The 18,365-nt window shown below is 39.9% G+C and overlaps 1 protein-coding gene across 2 annotated transcripts in view; it reads right to left on the bottom strand.

The window, feature by feature from the left end:
• Nucleotides 1-18,365, bottom strand: part of vti1a (vesicle transport through interaction with t-SNAREs 1A) — a 181,256-nt gene that overhangs the window by 65,088 nt on the left and 97,803 nt on the right. For both annotated transcript variants that reach the window (XM_042336671.1, XM_042336672.1), the window contains 2 exons: nucleotides 15,725-15,795; nucleotides 13,232-13,293 (listed from right to left, as the gene is read on the bottom strand). In XM_042336671.1, coding sequence (XP_042192605.1) covers nucleotides 13,232-13,293; nucleotides 15,725-15,795 — 133 coding nt within the window. The remainder of the gene's footprint in view (nucleotides 1-13,231; nucleotides 13,294-15,724; nucleotides 15,796-18,365) is intronic.

Genomic DNA, 18,365 nt, shown 5'->3' with positions numbered 1-18,365 from the left:
GGAGAACCTTAAAACGTACTTCAAATTTTAAAGGATAATTCATCTACAGCAATCAATTTAGAGGATTTAGCTTTCAATAAAAACACTAAGACTAAGGTTTCATCACCTACTGCCTGCCAATTCTGTCTTCAGAAAGCTATTTATTGGCCCACTCTCTTCAAACATACAGCAGCTAGCTTACTCCTCAACAATTTTAATGGTCACGAGTTAAACAATCTTAAGTCACTGTAAGACATACAACTCTTATCTTTCTAAAAATAAAACACCGATCCTCGTGTTGGATAAAACACAGCCCCTTTCACGTCGGGACGACCTCTCATTATGCGACAATTAATAGCATGTTGCACATTTTCCTTGACAACATACTGTATTGGGCACTCCATCGTCAAAAGGATGTAGGATTAGAAAGAGTTACTGACAATCAACACATCACATGCTATCATTTGTACCCCTATATTCCATATGTGACTTCAACCGTGTCTTATTCAAAATTCTAAATTCCTTTTGGAATCTGTTAAATGTATAATAATAATAATCCTTGCATTTGATACAGCCTTATTATGTCGTTGAGAGATCTCAAAGCGCTTCACAGCATATACTGCAAAGTGAATTGACTGTATATTTTGTGGGCGAAATGAAGCAGCCAATTTCGCACAGCAGCGTCCCACAAACAGTTGTGGACATTTTTTCTCAAAAGGGATTATTACCCCCAGAAAGCAATCTGCCAATCAACTAACAACCGAGTTCCTACACACTGCTGGGTAAACAGAGGTTTGCGGAGAAAGGAAACTTGCCAAGGTATTATCCTGCCTGGGAATGAACCCAGGTCCTCTCGCTTGCGAGGTGAGTGTTGTAACTAATATGCTACAGGTCTCCAGCCTGGCAACAGATTAGCTTTAAACTAGAAGCTTTGCATCTACTGGAACTCTTCAGTCAATAGTCACATCTAAATCCTTTTCTTTTTCCACCTTGGTAAATGGACACCCGTTCTGAATAGTTTCTGATCCCAATATGCATTTCTTTAAGATTCCTCGGTATTAAAACCCATCTGCCACTGCTTGCCCACCTGCTCAATTTATCCAGATCTTTTTGAATGCCATTTATCCTTCTTATATTAGTCACCTTCTCATATGGCTTGGCACCATCAGCAAATGTTATAACATTAAAGGAACTGCTCTCCACAAAGTAATTTATGAATATTGTAAACAGCAGGGGACCCAGAACACATTGATGGAGATTTCCACAAGTCAATACCCTCAGGTAGAGCTTTTCCCAATTATCTTCCCATTGTGGAGTCAGTTTTCAATCCGGCTACCTAACTTGCCATCACTTCCATAAATTTTTTTGGTCTTCCTTAAAAAGTATCTTACGTGTAACTTTATCAAACACCTTCCAAAAATCCAAATAAATGACATTGATCACCTTTGAATTATTTACTTGCTCAAATAATTCCAGCAGATTTGAGACGTGTAACTTATTGCTTCGAAATCCATGCTAATTGCGCCTTTTGTTAATCTCAAAAGCCTTTTAAACCACTCCTAAGTCTCACTAGTTTATGTTCCTTTGCTGTGTTAAGCATATTTCAGTTTGACAATTCGGTTACTTTCTTTTGCTCCTCCATTTGTGGTTCTGTTCTTTTTTTTCTCTCTCTCTTTGCTTCTAAGTAAAATATTTTCTTCCTAATTTTCGTAAAATGTTAAAATAGAGGAAATAATTATTTTCCTCGATTTGTTTTAGAGTCTATTTCTGTTCCCCATTTAATCCTCCAGAGAGTCCTCTCAAAGTTTCCATTCCCCTAAATCAAACAACTCTGTGTTTTGTCCTTAAATTTTGATAACAGTAACAAATTAAACCTTAGAATGATGACTAGTGGCCAAAATGTTCATCCACTTCCAGGTGGCTGATCAGTTCTGAGGAAACTAAGGGCAAAAATGTTGTCCTGTTAATGGGAACCTCGATGATGTGCCTAACACACCAAATACTGGGCTTTACTGCATCAATACAATTAATGACGATGATTTTTTTCCATAAATCTAATGTAGCATCTGCTTCATCTAATTGAAATGGTGTTTTCATTGTCTGACTCTGTTGGAAACATAGTTGAGAAATGGAGTTAAGAAGATATAAAATCCTTCAAAAAGGTCATGAGGACTTTGCCTCTGATGAACACTGATGAGGATTACATTACGATTGAACTGTAAATTCTCTTATGCTGCCTAAACAGCTTTCTATCTTCAACTTGACCTGAGGTCAATAGCAACTTATCAAATATTACTTGGTTATCCTCATCATTATTAATTTCTACCCCTTATTGATCTGCTATCTCTCCTGTTATATCTCTTTCTCCAAGGCAGTGATATACTCGCTTAATAATAATAATGTACCAACAGTCTGGCAAACTTCACAGAACTATCTGTGATTTTATATCCTCTTAGCTCCATCTGATGGGCATCTTTCTCTCTAAGGCACGTTACGATAATGCTGAGAATGTTAATATTTTCACTGACTGTATAGATCTATAATTCCAAAAGTTCATTCCTGACTGTTCCTTGTATTACTATTAAAATATTCAAGCTTTTTCTGCAACAAGTTTTTTCTCCTGATCATTTGTTATGTTTTCTATTTCCCCTCCACCCTGAACTGCAGCACCATCTTCCATCTCCTCCCAATCATCCACAGTTCTCTGCTCATCCTTATCTACCAAAGTATTCTGCGTTTAGTTTAAAGTTTAAATGAATCCCAATAGCTGTATTTATACTTTGTGCCAACAGTTTAGCTCCTCATCTAGTCATGTGCAGACCAGTCTCCCTACAAAACATTCTTAGTTATCTCCGCATTCAATTCCCTTCAGCACACACCATTTAACTAAGCGCTCCTTGAAGTCAACACTGGGTAAACTAAAGGGAATCAGCAATAAAGACAACAATTAAACAATGATGAACAAGATGACATGTGTATATTCTGGGATTTATCATGACAGTAATTGCTTGGCATGTAGCAGTGTCGACTGTTAGTTGGTACGATAAAAGCGCTGATATAAGCACACCATTATGTTCATTCACGGCTGTTCTAGTTCAATGGTGTTCCCAGCTCTGCAACAAATATTTAAATAAACAGGAATGGACAGTCAAACCGTAGGTTTTATTTGAATCATATTTAAAGTGAATGGTGGTGGGGAGGGGTAAAGAGAGCTTTAAAGCTGTAAATAACAGTTGTGAGTGATATATCAATACACTAAAAAGTTAAATCAAAAGCAAGGGGTTATGAATGTTCGGTGAGAATCACAGATTTAATGTTCTAGGTGTGCAGAAGGATAGCTTTGCTCACTGCACATGCGAGTAAATTTGATTGTTTTTCCTCGGAAATAGAATTCTTTGAGCAAAACAGAAGATGGATGAGAATCTTTGGGAACAAAATGGAACACAAGTTATAAACAATCAGCGGAACGAGCATTTTCCAATAATAGAAGGAAAAGTAAAAATGATAGAAGTCTAAATTTATAAGTAAGAAAAGTTTGACATTCACCTTCCGATACTGAGCTGCAAATGAAATTTTATTTGGATATGATTTCAGCAAACGCACACTACTCCATTACGTACAGTATTTGTTAAGATACAGTATATTTGGCACTCACAAAGGTTAATGAAAAACTTTACAGTCCACGTTTCAGTATTAAAGCTGTAGGAAGGCAGATTATCAGAACTTGAAGTATTTTGATTAGGAAAAGCAGTAAAAATAATTTATAGAGAACAGTGACTGACTGGAATGGAAACGCTTAGTGTACGGAGCTGGTCTAAGGCTGAAACAGTCCCTAAGTAACAGAGCACATACATCTTAGTAAGGAAATCCCTGGCTAGCTATTGCAATACACAGCATGTGTACCTGAAAATAAACGGTTAGCAGTAAATTAGAGTGGGTAAACAACGTAAGGTAGATTTACATGAGAGACAATGGACACGAAGCTGTGGAAAATGGAAAATACAATGGCCTTCAAGTTCTCAAGACGAGTGTTCGGATAATCCAAGCTAAAAGTAATTGTTTTCAATCGTACTGCAGCACATTACATGATCAGTTGGGGGAATATTTAGCAAGTAAGAAAAACAAGGGCAGCAATTTCCCCATTTTAGTATCTCACAGCAAGACCAGCACCTTGCTAACCCCGTTGCTAAGAAAAGATTAAAAAAAATAAGAAAAATATAATTTTTTTTGCAACCAGAACAGAAATTTCACATCATTCCTGGAATAAACTGAAAGCTATAATGTTGTATTTTTTTTAAAAAAAAGATCAGGACAATCCTACAGAATATGCCACATATAGTCTCTCAGTTACAGTTCACTTACTCTTGCAAGGGAGTCAGCAACTGAATCATTTTCTACACACACTGACTATCTCCCCCACCCTCCTCCCCCTTACACAGTGCAAATTAATATTAATAGTTTATAATTCAGCTATTTTTCCACTGCACTCAAATTAGGTCAAAACATTAGCTGTACACACATTTTAACAAGTGGCGATGCCAGCTGGGTAAATCATTTCAATCTGTGCCTTAATCGTTCAGCCTCTTAAAATCTCAGACAAAGAGCTCCCCGAAGACCTGGTGGTTTAAACGCGCTGCCCAGCGGAGCACTGAGCTACACAGCCAGGAGATTGCAACATTTTACAACTACTAAATAGACCAAGAATGCAAACCTGGCCAGATTACAATTTAACCGTATTGCTTTAGTCTGAAGACTTTTAAGACGTTGCTTCGTATCACTTCGTAACCCTCACCACTCGCCTCTGTTTGCCTCGCAGCAAGTAGGAACCCGGTTGTTAGTCGACTGGCGGATCGTTTTGAAGGGGGTAATAAATAATAACCCCTTCGAAAGAGAAATGCATTTTAAAAAATAATAATAATTTGGTCACTCAATCCACGGCTGTTTGTGGGACGCTGCTGTGCGCAATTGGCTGCCAGGTTTCGGCCACAAAATATACACTTTACAGTAATATCCTGCGAAGCGCTTTGAGACGTCTCGAAGACGTGATAAGGCGCTGTATCAAATGCAAGGATTATTATGATTATAAACATTTTGAAAAGTTGAAAAACTGCAAACTGTTTGGGACTGTGACATTTCTTGTGAGATAGCAAATGAAGAATATAAGAAATTCCCTCTCTGTAAAGTTATACTTTCTGATGTTTGTCCCTCAACAACCCCGATCCCACTGGTGTATCTTCAACTATTGTTCTGGGTTTATCTTCTCTATACTGTGAAAATCCTTTAATTACCCGCTGGGTGAAGAAATACTTCCAGATGTTTGTCCTGAAATTGCTCTTTGCAATCCTGAACATGCGAACTCTTGTTCTATTCTCTCAGCACTGATATGAACAGGGAGAGGGGGAGGTGACCGTAGGCACCGGTCGAAGAGGAAGGTCTTCAGGCGCGACCGGAAGATGGGGAAGGAAGGGGCAAGTTGGAGGGATAGAGGAAGAGTGCTCCAGAGCTTCGAGGCCTAGTGGCTGTAAGTATGGCCACCGTTGGTGGAACGCAGGGCATCAGAGACATGCCGAAGGCCTGAGCCAGTTGAGCAGAGGCAGCAGGTAGTGGGTTGTGGGGTAAGCAGGTCGGAGAGGTAGGGAGATGTTAGCAGTGTGAACAGGACTCAAAGCTTAATGTCACTGGGAGTGCAATTTTGTACAATCGGGATTTATGCCGTGATATGGATTAACTGGATTTATTTGCTGCACAGTGAGATTCTGGACAAAAAGCAATAGTCCGAACTCATTACATTCCAGGCGCGAAGTTCCATGGTGACCTTAATAACATTTCGGGTACAATTAATAGCTCCGCACATTTGTAGAATATTCTAGGATGCCTCCCAGAAAGACGAGAGAAAGTGCCAGCAACGTGAATCCCACTTCAGCATAACTTCAATACAAAGTCAAAGGAAATCAGCTTGGTTCTGCATTAATGCATGGAGGCAACATGCAGTCGAAGGCTGTCTCAGTACATAATGGCCCCGAGACTGAATCTGAAGTTGACTGTGTATTAAATTATCCAGCAGGGGAAGCAGCATGGTGTCCCTACAGCACTGTGTCAGATCAGGAGTCCCAGAAACACTTTGATGACCAACAAACAAACGATATATTGCATCGGTTAAGAACAATAATAACAATCCTTACATTTGATAAAGCACCTTATCACGTCTCAAAGCGCTTCGCAGAATATACTGTAACGTGCAGTGACTGTGTATTTTGTGGGCGAAATGCAGCAGCCAATTGCGCACAGCAGCGTCCCAGAAACAGCTGTGGAGTGGATGGCCAACTTATTATTATTTTTTTAAAAGGGATTATTAACCCCGGAATACAATCCGCCAGTAAACCCAACAGTGTGGCTGCGTATGCAGCTTTACATCACACCTTTACATTTACTCGACCAACTCGCTACCCAAACGGACGCACCTAAAATGCTCGTCATTCGAACTGGAGGTTCAGCTTTCAGCTGTCACTGTGTGTAAACTAAAAGGTCGCTCCTGCAAAAAGAGCAACTTGAATTGTCTGTGCCTCTACAACACCAACAACTTGTATTTATGTAGCGCCCTTCACTCAAGACGGCGTCTCGGAGCGTTTAAAGAGCTCTACAATGATTCATTGCGTAGCAACCAGCACAGCCTGAGCCACTGTGGGAAGGTTGCCGTGAGATTACCTAAAACACTGCGAATTTCCAGAAAACATCGTTCCAAGAACTGTTATTACATACTCCACATCAACTGGTTAATTATACACATCAGTGAGTGTACTTATACTCAGAGTGTTGCACAGCAACACTTAATATTTACTGAAGAAATATCTCACAAGTTCCCAGTAACCCTATTCTTGAAAATACTTATCTGGACTTTTTTCCTCAAGAAAAACATATCACGGATGAATTGAAACGTACATGGAAACCAAGTTATAATGATATTGACATTGCTACACTAAATTACCCTAGTGTTTATAATTGTTTTCTACCCAAAGAGTTGTTAGGGTCTGGAATGCACTGCCTGAAAGGCTGGTGGAAATAATGGTGAAATGGAAGAAGACTAAAAACTGATAAAGTTTGAAACGTAACTAAACACTGCATGAGTCATTTCTAACAGGTCGATTGTCTTCACCAATGATTTGTACGAGGTGTTAATGAGAAATTTCAGTGCCATTAATAGAAATGCTATCAATCACTCAGTCAAATGCAGCAGCCAATTTATGCACAGAATGTCCTAGAAACAGGACTAGCGGGGTTCTGTCACGCAGTGGTTAGAGCACTCGTCTCGCAAGCCAGAGAGGACCTGGGTTCGATTCCCGGGCAGGTTGGGGTGAAACGTTGGGCAAGTTTCCTTACTCCACACGCTTCTGTTTACTGAGCAATAAGTAAGAACCCAGTTGTTAGTCGATTGGCGGATCGCTCTTCCAGGGTAATAATCCCTTAAAAAAAATTTAAACAATAATTTGGTCACTCAACCCACGACTGTTTGTGGGACACTGTGCGCAATTGGCTGCCGCATTTCGCCCACAAAACACACAGTCACTAAACTTTACAGTATATTCTGTGAAGCGCTTTAATGCGCCTCGAAGATTTGATAAGGTGCTGTATCAAATGCAAGGATTATTATATAAGGATTATTACAAATAGTGATGAAGTGATTGACTACGAGAAACCAGGATTGAAGACTAGGATTGAAGGCTCAACTCAATCTTAGCCCATCCGTGCAATGCCTGTGATTTGGGGAAGAAACTTTAAAATATTCTTCATAGTATAGTTTCCATTAACAGATTTAAAGGAAGGGCTTGGATCTTGCCAAGGAGAAGCAACATTGCATTAGCATTTGATTTAGTGGAAACAAGGGCACCATGTCACAAGGTTACAGTCACCTAATACCACACAGATTACTAATGACTGTGTGAATATTCAGAGATGTGTTTACTAAACAATGTTATCTCTTTCTCAGATCACAGTCATCTGACACAGCGTTCATCCTGAATAATGTATATATTCTAATCTGTTAGTTCTTCCTCCAAGATTGAAATGTGCATTGTAATGTCCTCCTCAAGACCTTCCTCTTTGACAACACCTTCGGTCATCTTTTCCCTCCCTCCACCACCCCCTCCCCAACCCCTTCGACTCTTACATGCCCCCCACCTGGCTCAGGTGCCAACGCTAGGCTGTCTAGAACCTTGGGATGTCCTCCCGAAGAGAAAGGCACTGTATCAACGTAAATTTTATTTTGTTGTAAGTGCAGCTGCGAAATTTTTGGGGCAATATTTATTATTATTGGTAATGATAATAACAATCCTCTCATTTGTTATAGTACCTTCCACATTGGGAGGAAGTTCTCAATGTGTTTCATGGTTTTATTCTGTAAAGTGTAGTCACAGTGTACTATGCAGGTGAACTCGTCAGCTAATATGTGCAAAATTCAAATAGGGCCAATGGGATCTTTATCATCCAGCTTGCAATTGAAATAATTCCCTTTTCGCTCTTGTTTCTCTCAATTCTCGTTCAGATCAGGACAATGTGGCCAGAGCTGATAGTGTGTGCGACACATCCCTGAGATACTTGTAGCTTGGCCACAGGGGAACAAGATAGTCTACTGTGGGATGTAAAGTCCCACGTCATTCTGACTGAACGCACACTGAAGCTGGGCTGTACTTATGTTGGGATTCGAACTGTAGAGAATCTCACAACTCAGGGTACACTTAATTCCAGCTGTACTGGATCTGTTCAGCCTGACACAGTGGCCAAGAATTTACCCATAGTAAGCAGTACATCATTTGCCACCAGTCAGAAACGCCACCGCTTAATCCACAAATCTTCCCTCAAGGCAGTGAAGAAAATGAGAGTTCGTAAGTAGCTGCCTGGGGAATATTCAGCATTTGAACAAGACACAGCTACGATAACAGAATGCCTTGGTCAGTCAGTCTGCTGAGCAGTACTGTACATGGGCGACACTAAGGGAGTTTAAAAATATTTTTCGACTCGTTAGTTTCAGTATTCAAAGAGAAGAAAAATGCAACGCAGTCCTGGCTGGCAGCCAGGAGGCAGAAATCTAGTTTGGAAAAAATGATAAGTCTTCCAATTTTAATGGCACTTTCACTTACCACCAGTACAATAATTCTGACCAGCTACTCAGCCTACCACTAAATAAAATCTGCAATACTTACAATTTTGCATACTAATAATAATGATGATAATAATAATAATAATAATCATCATCCTTGGACAGATATAGCGACTTATTATGTCTTCGAGACGTCTCAAAGCGCTTCACAGATTATTGTAAAGTGAACTGACCGTATATTTTATGGGCGAAACGCGGCAGCCAATTGCGCACAGCAGAGTCCCACAAACCGTGGTGGATTGAGTGACTAAATCTGGGGGGAGCAGGACAGTTTTGACCGCACAGGTCACAAACTCTGTGCCCTGGGCGTGGATGAGGTCTACCCCACTGTCAAGCTCAGCCCAGGCATCTGCGCGGACATTTTAAGGCCACGTGACTAATTGGGCCCAGCAGTGACCGATTTTTTTTTGCAGAGATTATTAACCACAGGAAAGCGATCAGCCGTGAACAGATCCCAAGATTCAAGCGGGTTTTGCGTCGTTGTCTCAGGGTCAAGCACCTGCTTAGGCCATGTCCCGTCACTGAGCAGGCTTGTGGCACAAAACCCATCTGCACATTTTGCACAGAGGATACTCTCTGATCTCGCACGCGTTTTTAGCTGAAGCTTCTCAATATAATACAATGGGAGACTGTGTTCAATGTTCCAAAGTAATGTGGAAAAGCTGAACGCTTCCTATTCGCGGTCAGCACTTTAACCACTTCGATTCCAGGAGGTTTTACTCAGTCCCTGGCCTAACACTAAATGTTACTGACCCTTCCGAGCAGAAATCGATCCACTTTAAAGCCGTGACGTTGGCTGTAAAATGCAGAGGCACGAAGAGGAAGCTTAATGATCATCAAATACAGTGCCACCAAAGAGCATACATACGACTGCGCCAGAAGCTGAAGAACAAACAAAAAATGTACTTTATTTCCAAATAACCTTCTTTTTTAAAAGAATAAAAGGCACCTTTGGGGTGGGTTTCACTTTACATAAGGGTTAAAACGGATTGAAACAAAAAATGTTTATGGAAGCAATTGTCACTAGGATCTAATGATTAACACATGTTGTGGTATTTGTGCTACAGAATTGACCCCCGCCCCCCCTCCCCCCACCCCACCTTCCTCCTTAACAACGCCCTAAAGGGAACAGGAATTTGTAATCGAGGTACAAATGAATTTCCCATTGTTTTATTTTATTGATTCATAAGATAAATACCTTTCACAGAGGCCAAGCCAAACATGCGTGCTATACGCTCTACTGAGGTAAGCCCATGTTTCAGAGAGCGAGCGGTTCAATTAACTGACAATTTTTAAAGGTTATGGTGTTTTTTTTTCTCCTTGGGCCTTGTCTAACTAAATTACTACAAATCTGTACAAACAAACTACTCATGGATGGTTCGTTTTTATTGAAAATTACTATAAATACTTTCAGAAGCGAATCTGAGACATGTCAAGCATAAATGTGGTATAAATATGTTGCAGTGGAGTATCATAAATCCTGATTTGATCTGGCTAACCCAAAAGCAAATGTAGCCTTGCACACGCATTTTTCTAAATGCTATGTCTGATTAAGCTGTGCCATTAAGTGACAGCTGAGTTCAAGCTGAACTTTAATATTAATATGATATTATTTAAATAACTTCATGTTATTTTTGCACGAAAAATGATGAATGATTTCTTGACACCCCAACTGACATAACACAGGCAGACCATTTAATGAGTTTTGACAAAATGGAGACATATGCAGAATATTTGTTCCACAGGCAGTCATTGCTGGCCTTTGGCAGCATTTGTTTTTGATTGTCTGCAGGCATTGAAGCATCTATTTCAATTCCTACTTCCTTTTCCTCTGAATTTTGAATTTAGCTAATGTCATTTGGAAGGGCATTTACATATTACTCTTAATCAGATTTTTTGTTTTTTTTACCCCCAAGTTACGGTTCACGGGCAGAATTGCCAGGTTTCTGTGAAATGAAGCCATGACATGCAGTAAAAGTCAGCAATGCTTGGATGGCTGTTGTAGGAATATTCAAAGGAAATTGAAAGCTGACAAAGATTTAACCTTCTCAGTATTAAACCCGTACTCCATCTCACAATACGAGTCAACAACCTGTTCACTGCTTAAACGCGTTTTTTTAAAAAAAGAAAATTCCTTTCTAATCCCTTGCCTTTGACTATTTCCTGTCACTTCTGTCCATCATCACCTAGATATGGCTGTTGACCCCTGGACAGGTTCCACTGCCGAATGGAATGGACAACCTGAATCAACGACGTAAAATATCCTAACATGGTTCTATGTGTGCTTCTGAATTGCAACACCAGACAACAGGGGCCACTTTGCTCCATCTCCTAATTGCAGCAAATTTGTCAATTTCCACTTAGAATTGGATTCCAATTCCCATTCAAAGTGCCTATCGACAAGTTTGCCACATGCGTTCAGTGTGAATTAATACTCGAGACGGTCTCTTGGAATGTATGGTTTGAATTCCTGAACTGGAAATTGTTTAGCTCAACAGGATAAGAATGCGACCGACCACACTGCTCAAATTATCCTGAAACAAAGGGCAAATTCCCAACAGAGCATTCAGGCCAAAACACGTGTGACTAAATTTCCTTTTTCAATGCCTTCATTGCCACCCCCGACCCCTTCGCACCCCCTCCCCCCACCCACCCCCAACGCCACTGGGACATTCCACTCCAAAGCCCAGCTAATAACTGATGAAATTCAACAGACGTTTTGGGAAGGGAAGAAGCTACAGTGTAGGTCTATTGGGAGAAAACAGGATTCAAAGGTGTTGAGCAAGTGTTTTAATCACTGTTTGCTGGATCTCTCTTGACCAGTTAGTGATTTTGAAGCACTGGAGGCAGACACCAGAATATACCACTTCAGAATGTGCCATTTAACTGCATTCATACTGCACGCAAGCCTCCAAGAAAGGCTCAGCAGTCCTGCTGTAAAGAATGGTGAGCGTTTTTAAGTTAGAAAACCTGTGCGCAACATCATCCCATGCAGGTTACAAAATATTTGTCAGGAAGTAGAGATGAGGTGACAGAAATATTTGATAAGTGTTTCTTAATGCAATTTTCTTATCTGGTTTAGTCACCTTCCATAATTCAACTCCAATGATGACTTGCATTAATATAGCACCATTCACGTGGAATGGCGTATTGAGTGTTCAACAATTGCAGGGGTGCACATCGAGTGAGGGAGAACTGAACATAGGCACAGTTTAACTGTAAGAAAAACCAATACCTTGTGTAGCTCAACAATCTTTGTAAAATACGTGTATATGCCGGTGGATTGCACACATTCCTTTATGCCGCCAACGCCAGAACATATGTTCCAGCAAAGCAAAAAGACTTTAGTGGCTTATCCAAATCCCCAACTGTCCAGCGCCTTGGGACGTCCTCCCGATGTGAAAGGCGTTGTATAAATGTAATTTTGTATTGTATTACATGACTTAGGATGTCCTCCTAATATTAGATGCTTTATATAAATATAAATTTGTATTGTATAAGCTGTCAGCAACCCAAGTAGGCTATGGTTTACTTTAACGTGAAATATTTGAGCAGCTGGAGAGTGAAATACATATCGTAAAATCAGTCCAAAGTCAGTGACAGTCAAGAAGAAGAAACATTTGCCTTATTATAGGACCTATAAGCTGAAACCAGCTCAACATGCTTTACAGTAATTACTGTCAAGTGCAGTGCTTTTTTTNACTGTAGGCTAGAAATGAACCTAAAGGCTTTATAAGAAAAAAACAGTGATTGTAACCTTCAATGATTTTACGCCCACTATGCGGGAGGTTACCACGCACTTCATATTGAAGCCACGGACTAAATTATTCACCCTTGCCAAAAATTTGGCAGCAAGCCAATAAAATAAAGCATTCATTTCATCTTTACGAGTACAAGTTACATTTAGTTTTGTGGAAGAGGCTCAGGAGCTCTGGGATGCGAGAAGCAATGAAAATGCTGTTATGATCAGTGAAATAAATATCGCTAAGGGTTATCACAGAGACAAGACCACTTCCATCGGTACTCGTGTATGCTTTGTTGAAGGGGACAGAGAGACAATATTTATAGAAGCACAACAGATTCCTACCTTGACCTTACCTTCGCAACATTCCAGATAGGATCCTGGAGCTCTTGCCAAGGTTTGTGTCGGTTTCACGCAGCTGAAAGGAACAAAAAGCATAAAGAAAACTTCAGGTTGCACCAAAATCCCTATTTAAGGAAGTAATGCTTCATGTTCAAAAGTGAAATACGAATAGGAGGCCATGTGTTTCATCGGTTTCAACTGGAACTAGCAATATCAACAAGTAGAGTCCTGTGGCTCAGCTGTCAGAGCCCTCGCCTCGCAAGTGAGAGGACCTGGGTTTGATTCCCGGGCACAGAGAAATGTTGGGCAAGTTTCCCTACTCCGCACGCCTCTGTTTACCTAGCAGTAAATAGGAACCTGGTTGTTGGACAATTGGTGGGTCGCTTTTCCGGGGGTAATTTTCCCTTCAAAAAAAATTACATGAAAAAACAACATGTTCATTTCAATCCACGTTTGTGGAACACTGCTGTGCGCAATTGGCTGCCGCGTTCGCCCACAAATATACAGTCAATTCACTTTACAGTGTGTTCTGTGAAGCGCTTTGGGACGTCCTCCTGACGTGAAAAGCGCTATATCAAATGCAAGGATTATTATTATTATAAGGCGCTGTGTCAAATGCAAGGATTATTATTATTATTATTATTATAAATGTCACCGGGATTTGGATACCAGCGAGTGGAGCTCTGTTCATGCATTTAAGCACGTACATAGAACTCTGCTTTCCCAGAGAACAGAGCAGTACAGAGCAGGCCTGTATAACGTCACTCTGATACAGGTACTGGTGTCACACTCTGCTGTATACCTGCAGCATTCATTCACTTGGAACCACATAACTAGCAACATCCACAAACTTAAAGGAATCAGCCAAATTGCATCTCAGCCATGCACTAGCACACCTGAAATACATTCTGGCCCAACCAGATTTCCTTCAAGTCTGCCTAGATTTGCCCAGCAAATATCTGTCCAAGAAAATTATAATAATTTTTCTATCAATAGCTGTGAAAATGTGGCGGAAGTCGATAGATTTAATAAGGCCAACAAGGACAGTTCAGCACATGTATTCAGTGAGTTTGCAGACGGGGTATGTCCCAGGTTCGATCTGCGGGTCTGTGCAGTTCGCTGATCTCAGATTCAGCACCACAATTAGCTTCGGTGTCTCTGGGTTAAGCAAGGGAAAAAATCAGCCCAAAGATACCTTTCCTTATCGCTATCTGGAGCTTGCTGAAGATGTAAGTGTATGGTCTTGGAGGGGTGTTTGCATGTGTGTGCAGTACCCAGAATCCAGCTCAAGTACAATTCTTCCTGTAATTATATACTGTACATTGTCGAAACTCGCTGTTAAAGGCTCAAATATGAATAATAGCTACTCGAGTGAGATACAAAGTGAGACTGGCATCTATGGATTTGTGCTCCAGTGAAAGGAAAAATGAGACCAGACCTCAGAAACATAGAAACAGGAGGAGGCCATTCAGCCCCTCGAGCCTGCTCCGCCATTCTATAAGATCATGGCTGATCTGTACCTCGATTCCAATTACCCGCCCTTGCTCCGTATCCCTTGATACCCTGACCTAACAAATATAGGTCAGGGTGTCAAGGGATTCAGCAGAGGAAAAAAATTGGCAAGCAGAAAAAAATATATAGACTGGTCAAAAGCTAGCTTCTAATGTTACTGCTAAGCTGCCAGAAACATTGAGGACTTTACCATTTCATGAAACGCTTATTGGTAAATGTTTGGCATGAATCCGACATGCTTTTAAAGACCATTTACAAAACAAGCTTTACAAATGCATAAGCAACATGCAATAGGATACTGTGAACATTAATCACACGTCATGCAGTCAAACATTGGTGCCACATAAGAAAGTAAAATATCAACATCATTGGTATCCGCTGTTGTCAGACAGGAGTCTTAGGGTCGCTCCTACTGTGTGCAACTTGGCTGCTGCTTTTAACTGCAAAGCACACAGTCGTTACACTTTACAGTGTGCCCTGTGAAATGCTTTGGGCTGTCCTGCCGACGTGAAAGGCGCTATTCCGAATGAAATAGTGATGATTATTATTATAAGTTTGAGTTTTTGAATTGGTTAAAAGTGAGCTCTTTTTAGTCAGCAATTAATATCAGGAATTTTGCTTCATTGAGATTCAGAAATGTAAAAAAAAAAATCTGGGTTTGTTAAAAAAATGTAATTCCAGAATAAATGTAATACTGTATTTAAATCGGATTTAAAAATAACAACAACAACTTGCATTTCTATAGCGTCCCAGAGCACTTAACAATGCCACACAATGCCGTCTCTAGCAAGTTGCCTTATTATTATAATAATAATTTGGTCACGACAGTTTGTGGGACACTGCTGTGCGCAATTGGCCGCTGTGTTTGGCCCACAAAATATACAGTCAATTCACTTTACAGGATATTCTGTGAAGCGTTTTGAGACGTCTCGAAGACGTGATAAGAGGCTGTATCAAATGCAAGCATTATGATTATTAAGCTTTCTTTAACTTACCCGATCCCGAGACCTTTGAATCTTTTCTTTATCATGATGCAGGTTCTCCAGAATCTCCTGACCAATTTGTTCTGAAACCCAGAAAAATATCAGAAGTCAGTCGCAAGGTGCTATATCATACGCTCTATTTTAAAACTTGTTGGAAACAAACAATCTAAAGGAACACGTGCAACTGAGGTGGGAACTTCCATACAACCCCAAATATGAAGTCACTATATATAATATGAAGTCAAAAAACAAAGAAAACGTTTCACCCACAAAATTCACTTTGCAGTATATTCTGTGAAGCGCTTTGAGACGTCTCGAAGACGTGATAAGGCGCTGTGACAAATGCAAGGATTATATTATTGTTACTCAGCTTCCAACGAAGCCTTCAATAAATTGATAAGAATGCAGCAGACATCCTGAACAAACAATAGGAATGGGTTACTTTAACATTAAGAAAAGTACAACTTTGGGTAACCGATAAGACTACGTATTTAATAATGCTTTTATATGTGACAGTGAAATTGAACCTATGTGCATAAAAAAAATTATATTAAGACTTTATTTACTGCAAAAGAAACTTGCGGAGAAAGGAAAGAAATACAGAAAGATAAAGTACTATGTCCACACATTTTCTAACTCTTACACTCTTGTCTAAATTGCCCAGAGAATCACCACCATAATTTTTAAGACCATTTTGAAAGCTTCCATGTTTCAAAACAAATATTGCACGATCAAATGACTTCTCAGACTTGAGAATACGTTTAAAAACATGGCATATATTTTGATTTTGAATCAGATATCTCTGAAGGGCATTAGTAAATCTGATGTATTGGTGGGAGTGTAGGGAGGGGAAAAGAAACCAAATTTACTAGTTCGCTATCCTGCACGTAGCAAGATTGTCATTAGAAAAACTTTTATTTTCACACAGGAGTTGCTAAAGTTAGCGAATTCAAAATGATGCACAATCTTTAACATTTACATAGAAATATGTAGTGCAGATTGCAAAAGCGTTAAATGTTGGAAAACATTCCTGAACGACACTGCAGGATAAATATTTTTTTCAGATATTTGACTAGAAATTGATGCTCCCATTTAGCAAGCTATACCTACGGTACTGCCTTTGCCTCGTGGGATTTCATGTAGCGTAATGCCTCCCAAAGGTTTAATGTGGTAAGGAGTTTTTTTTTCCTAAAAAAAAACACACACACCGAGCAAAATGTTTCACAATGATCTAGTAGACCAAAACAGATGCCATTAAATACTGCTGATTCAAAGCAGGTTGGTTAATTAGATTTTTCGTTTCGTTTCGTGTTTCGTTTGGCTGCCAAGCTGACATCTTCACCTTGGTTCTAATGATTCAATCTATTTCTACCAGCAAATGTGACAATGCCACAGACAGTAATTGAGGGTAAAACATTGTCACTTTGATGAATTGTGTTTTTTCCCTCATAGTCAATGACTAGTGAAGTCAATAAACAAGGAAACAGAAGCATGTCCACTGGAATATCACAAAATGAATTGTTGTCTTGACACGGAGGGATCAAAACATCATACGTTAATTTCATCCTGGTTGGGGGCACAATGGCATCGCTTCACTCCCAACTGTCTGCACAGATAAATAATTGGGGCCATCATCAATTTTGCAAGATTTTTTTTTATTCAGTATGCAGCGCAACTGACGAACTTTGGCCTTTTTTTTTTACACAAGAACAGCCGCAAATAGAAAGGACGGCAACAGCACCTGACACTCCAGCAATACCTTCGAAACACCATTCAAGGTAACTGACGGTAGGTTTGAAGAAATGCACTTAAAAGCAAAATAGTAAAGCTTTTTGCTTTTTTTTAAAAAAAAGAAATGAACTTTTTCTCATGCTAAAACAGCACCATCAAGGCGGTAGGGCTCAACATCCTTGTGACTGGCCTGGCATAATTCATCCTCGGAATATGAATTAGCACTGGGTAATCACAGCATATTTATTACGCATTTCAGTGGCCCTTTTCTCCTGTGAATGCTGTATTATTCATTGCTTCTGCCCTGACCCCAGTGCGCTCCTGTTCTGACAAATCATACTTGATTAAGATAAATGTTTATTAGTTAGCTAGTCAACTTCCCCATTTATCATTTGCAAATCTCATTCCCCTTTTCCAAGTGCGTTAGAACTGACTGCTGCAATTTGATTGGAGCTGTTTAAAATGCTTAATATGGACAATGAGTACAAATAGACATGCAAAAGTCAGTAATGGATGATAAGACAAAGGGCTACACATAATCAATGTCGGATAAGCATTTTACAACAACCTTTACCGAGGTTGGCGATTTATGTTTTTTTAACAAAGATCTTTTTTTTTCCCCCCGTTGGTCAAAATAAAAAAATGTAAGAATCAATTGTTAGTTACGCTGTACCATGAAAGACCTTGCAATTATACGAAGCCCGATTATGTTGAAACGTCTCAAAATTCTTCACAATAACAGTCAGCTGTTCTTTAATAATAATTTAAACCAGCAAAGGTCCCACAAACAGCCATGGGGTGACTGCCCAACTTATCTGGTGGATTGTTGGCCAAAGAGCAAAATTCCCTTCTCTTTCCGAATAATGTCCTGCCAACAGGCAGAAGGCATAGTTTAGCATTTTATCCAAAAGATGGCACCTCC

This window comes from Callorhinchus milii, unplaced genomic scaffold, assembly GCF_018977255.1.
Source record: "Callorhinchus milii isolate IMCB2004 unplaced genomic scaffold, IMCB_Cmil_1.0 Scaffold7, whole genome shotgun sequence".
NCBI classification, from domain to species: Eukaryota; Metazoa; Chordata; class Chondrichthyes; order Chimaeriformes; family Callorhinchidae; genus Callorhinchus; species Callorhinchus milii.
Note: the sequence above shows the minus strand (reverse complement) of the source record. Positions and strands in the feature narration are given on the sequence as shown.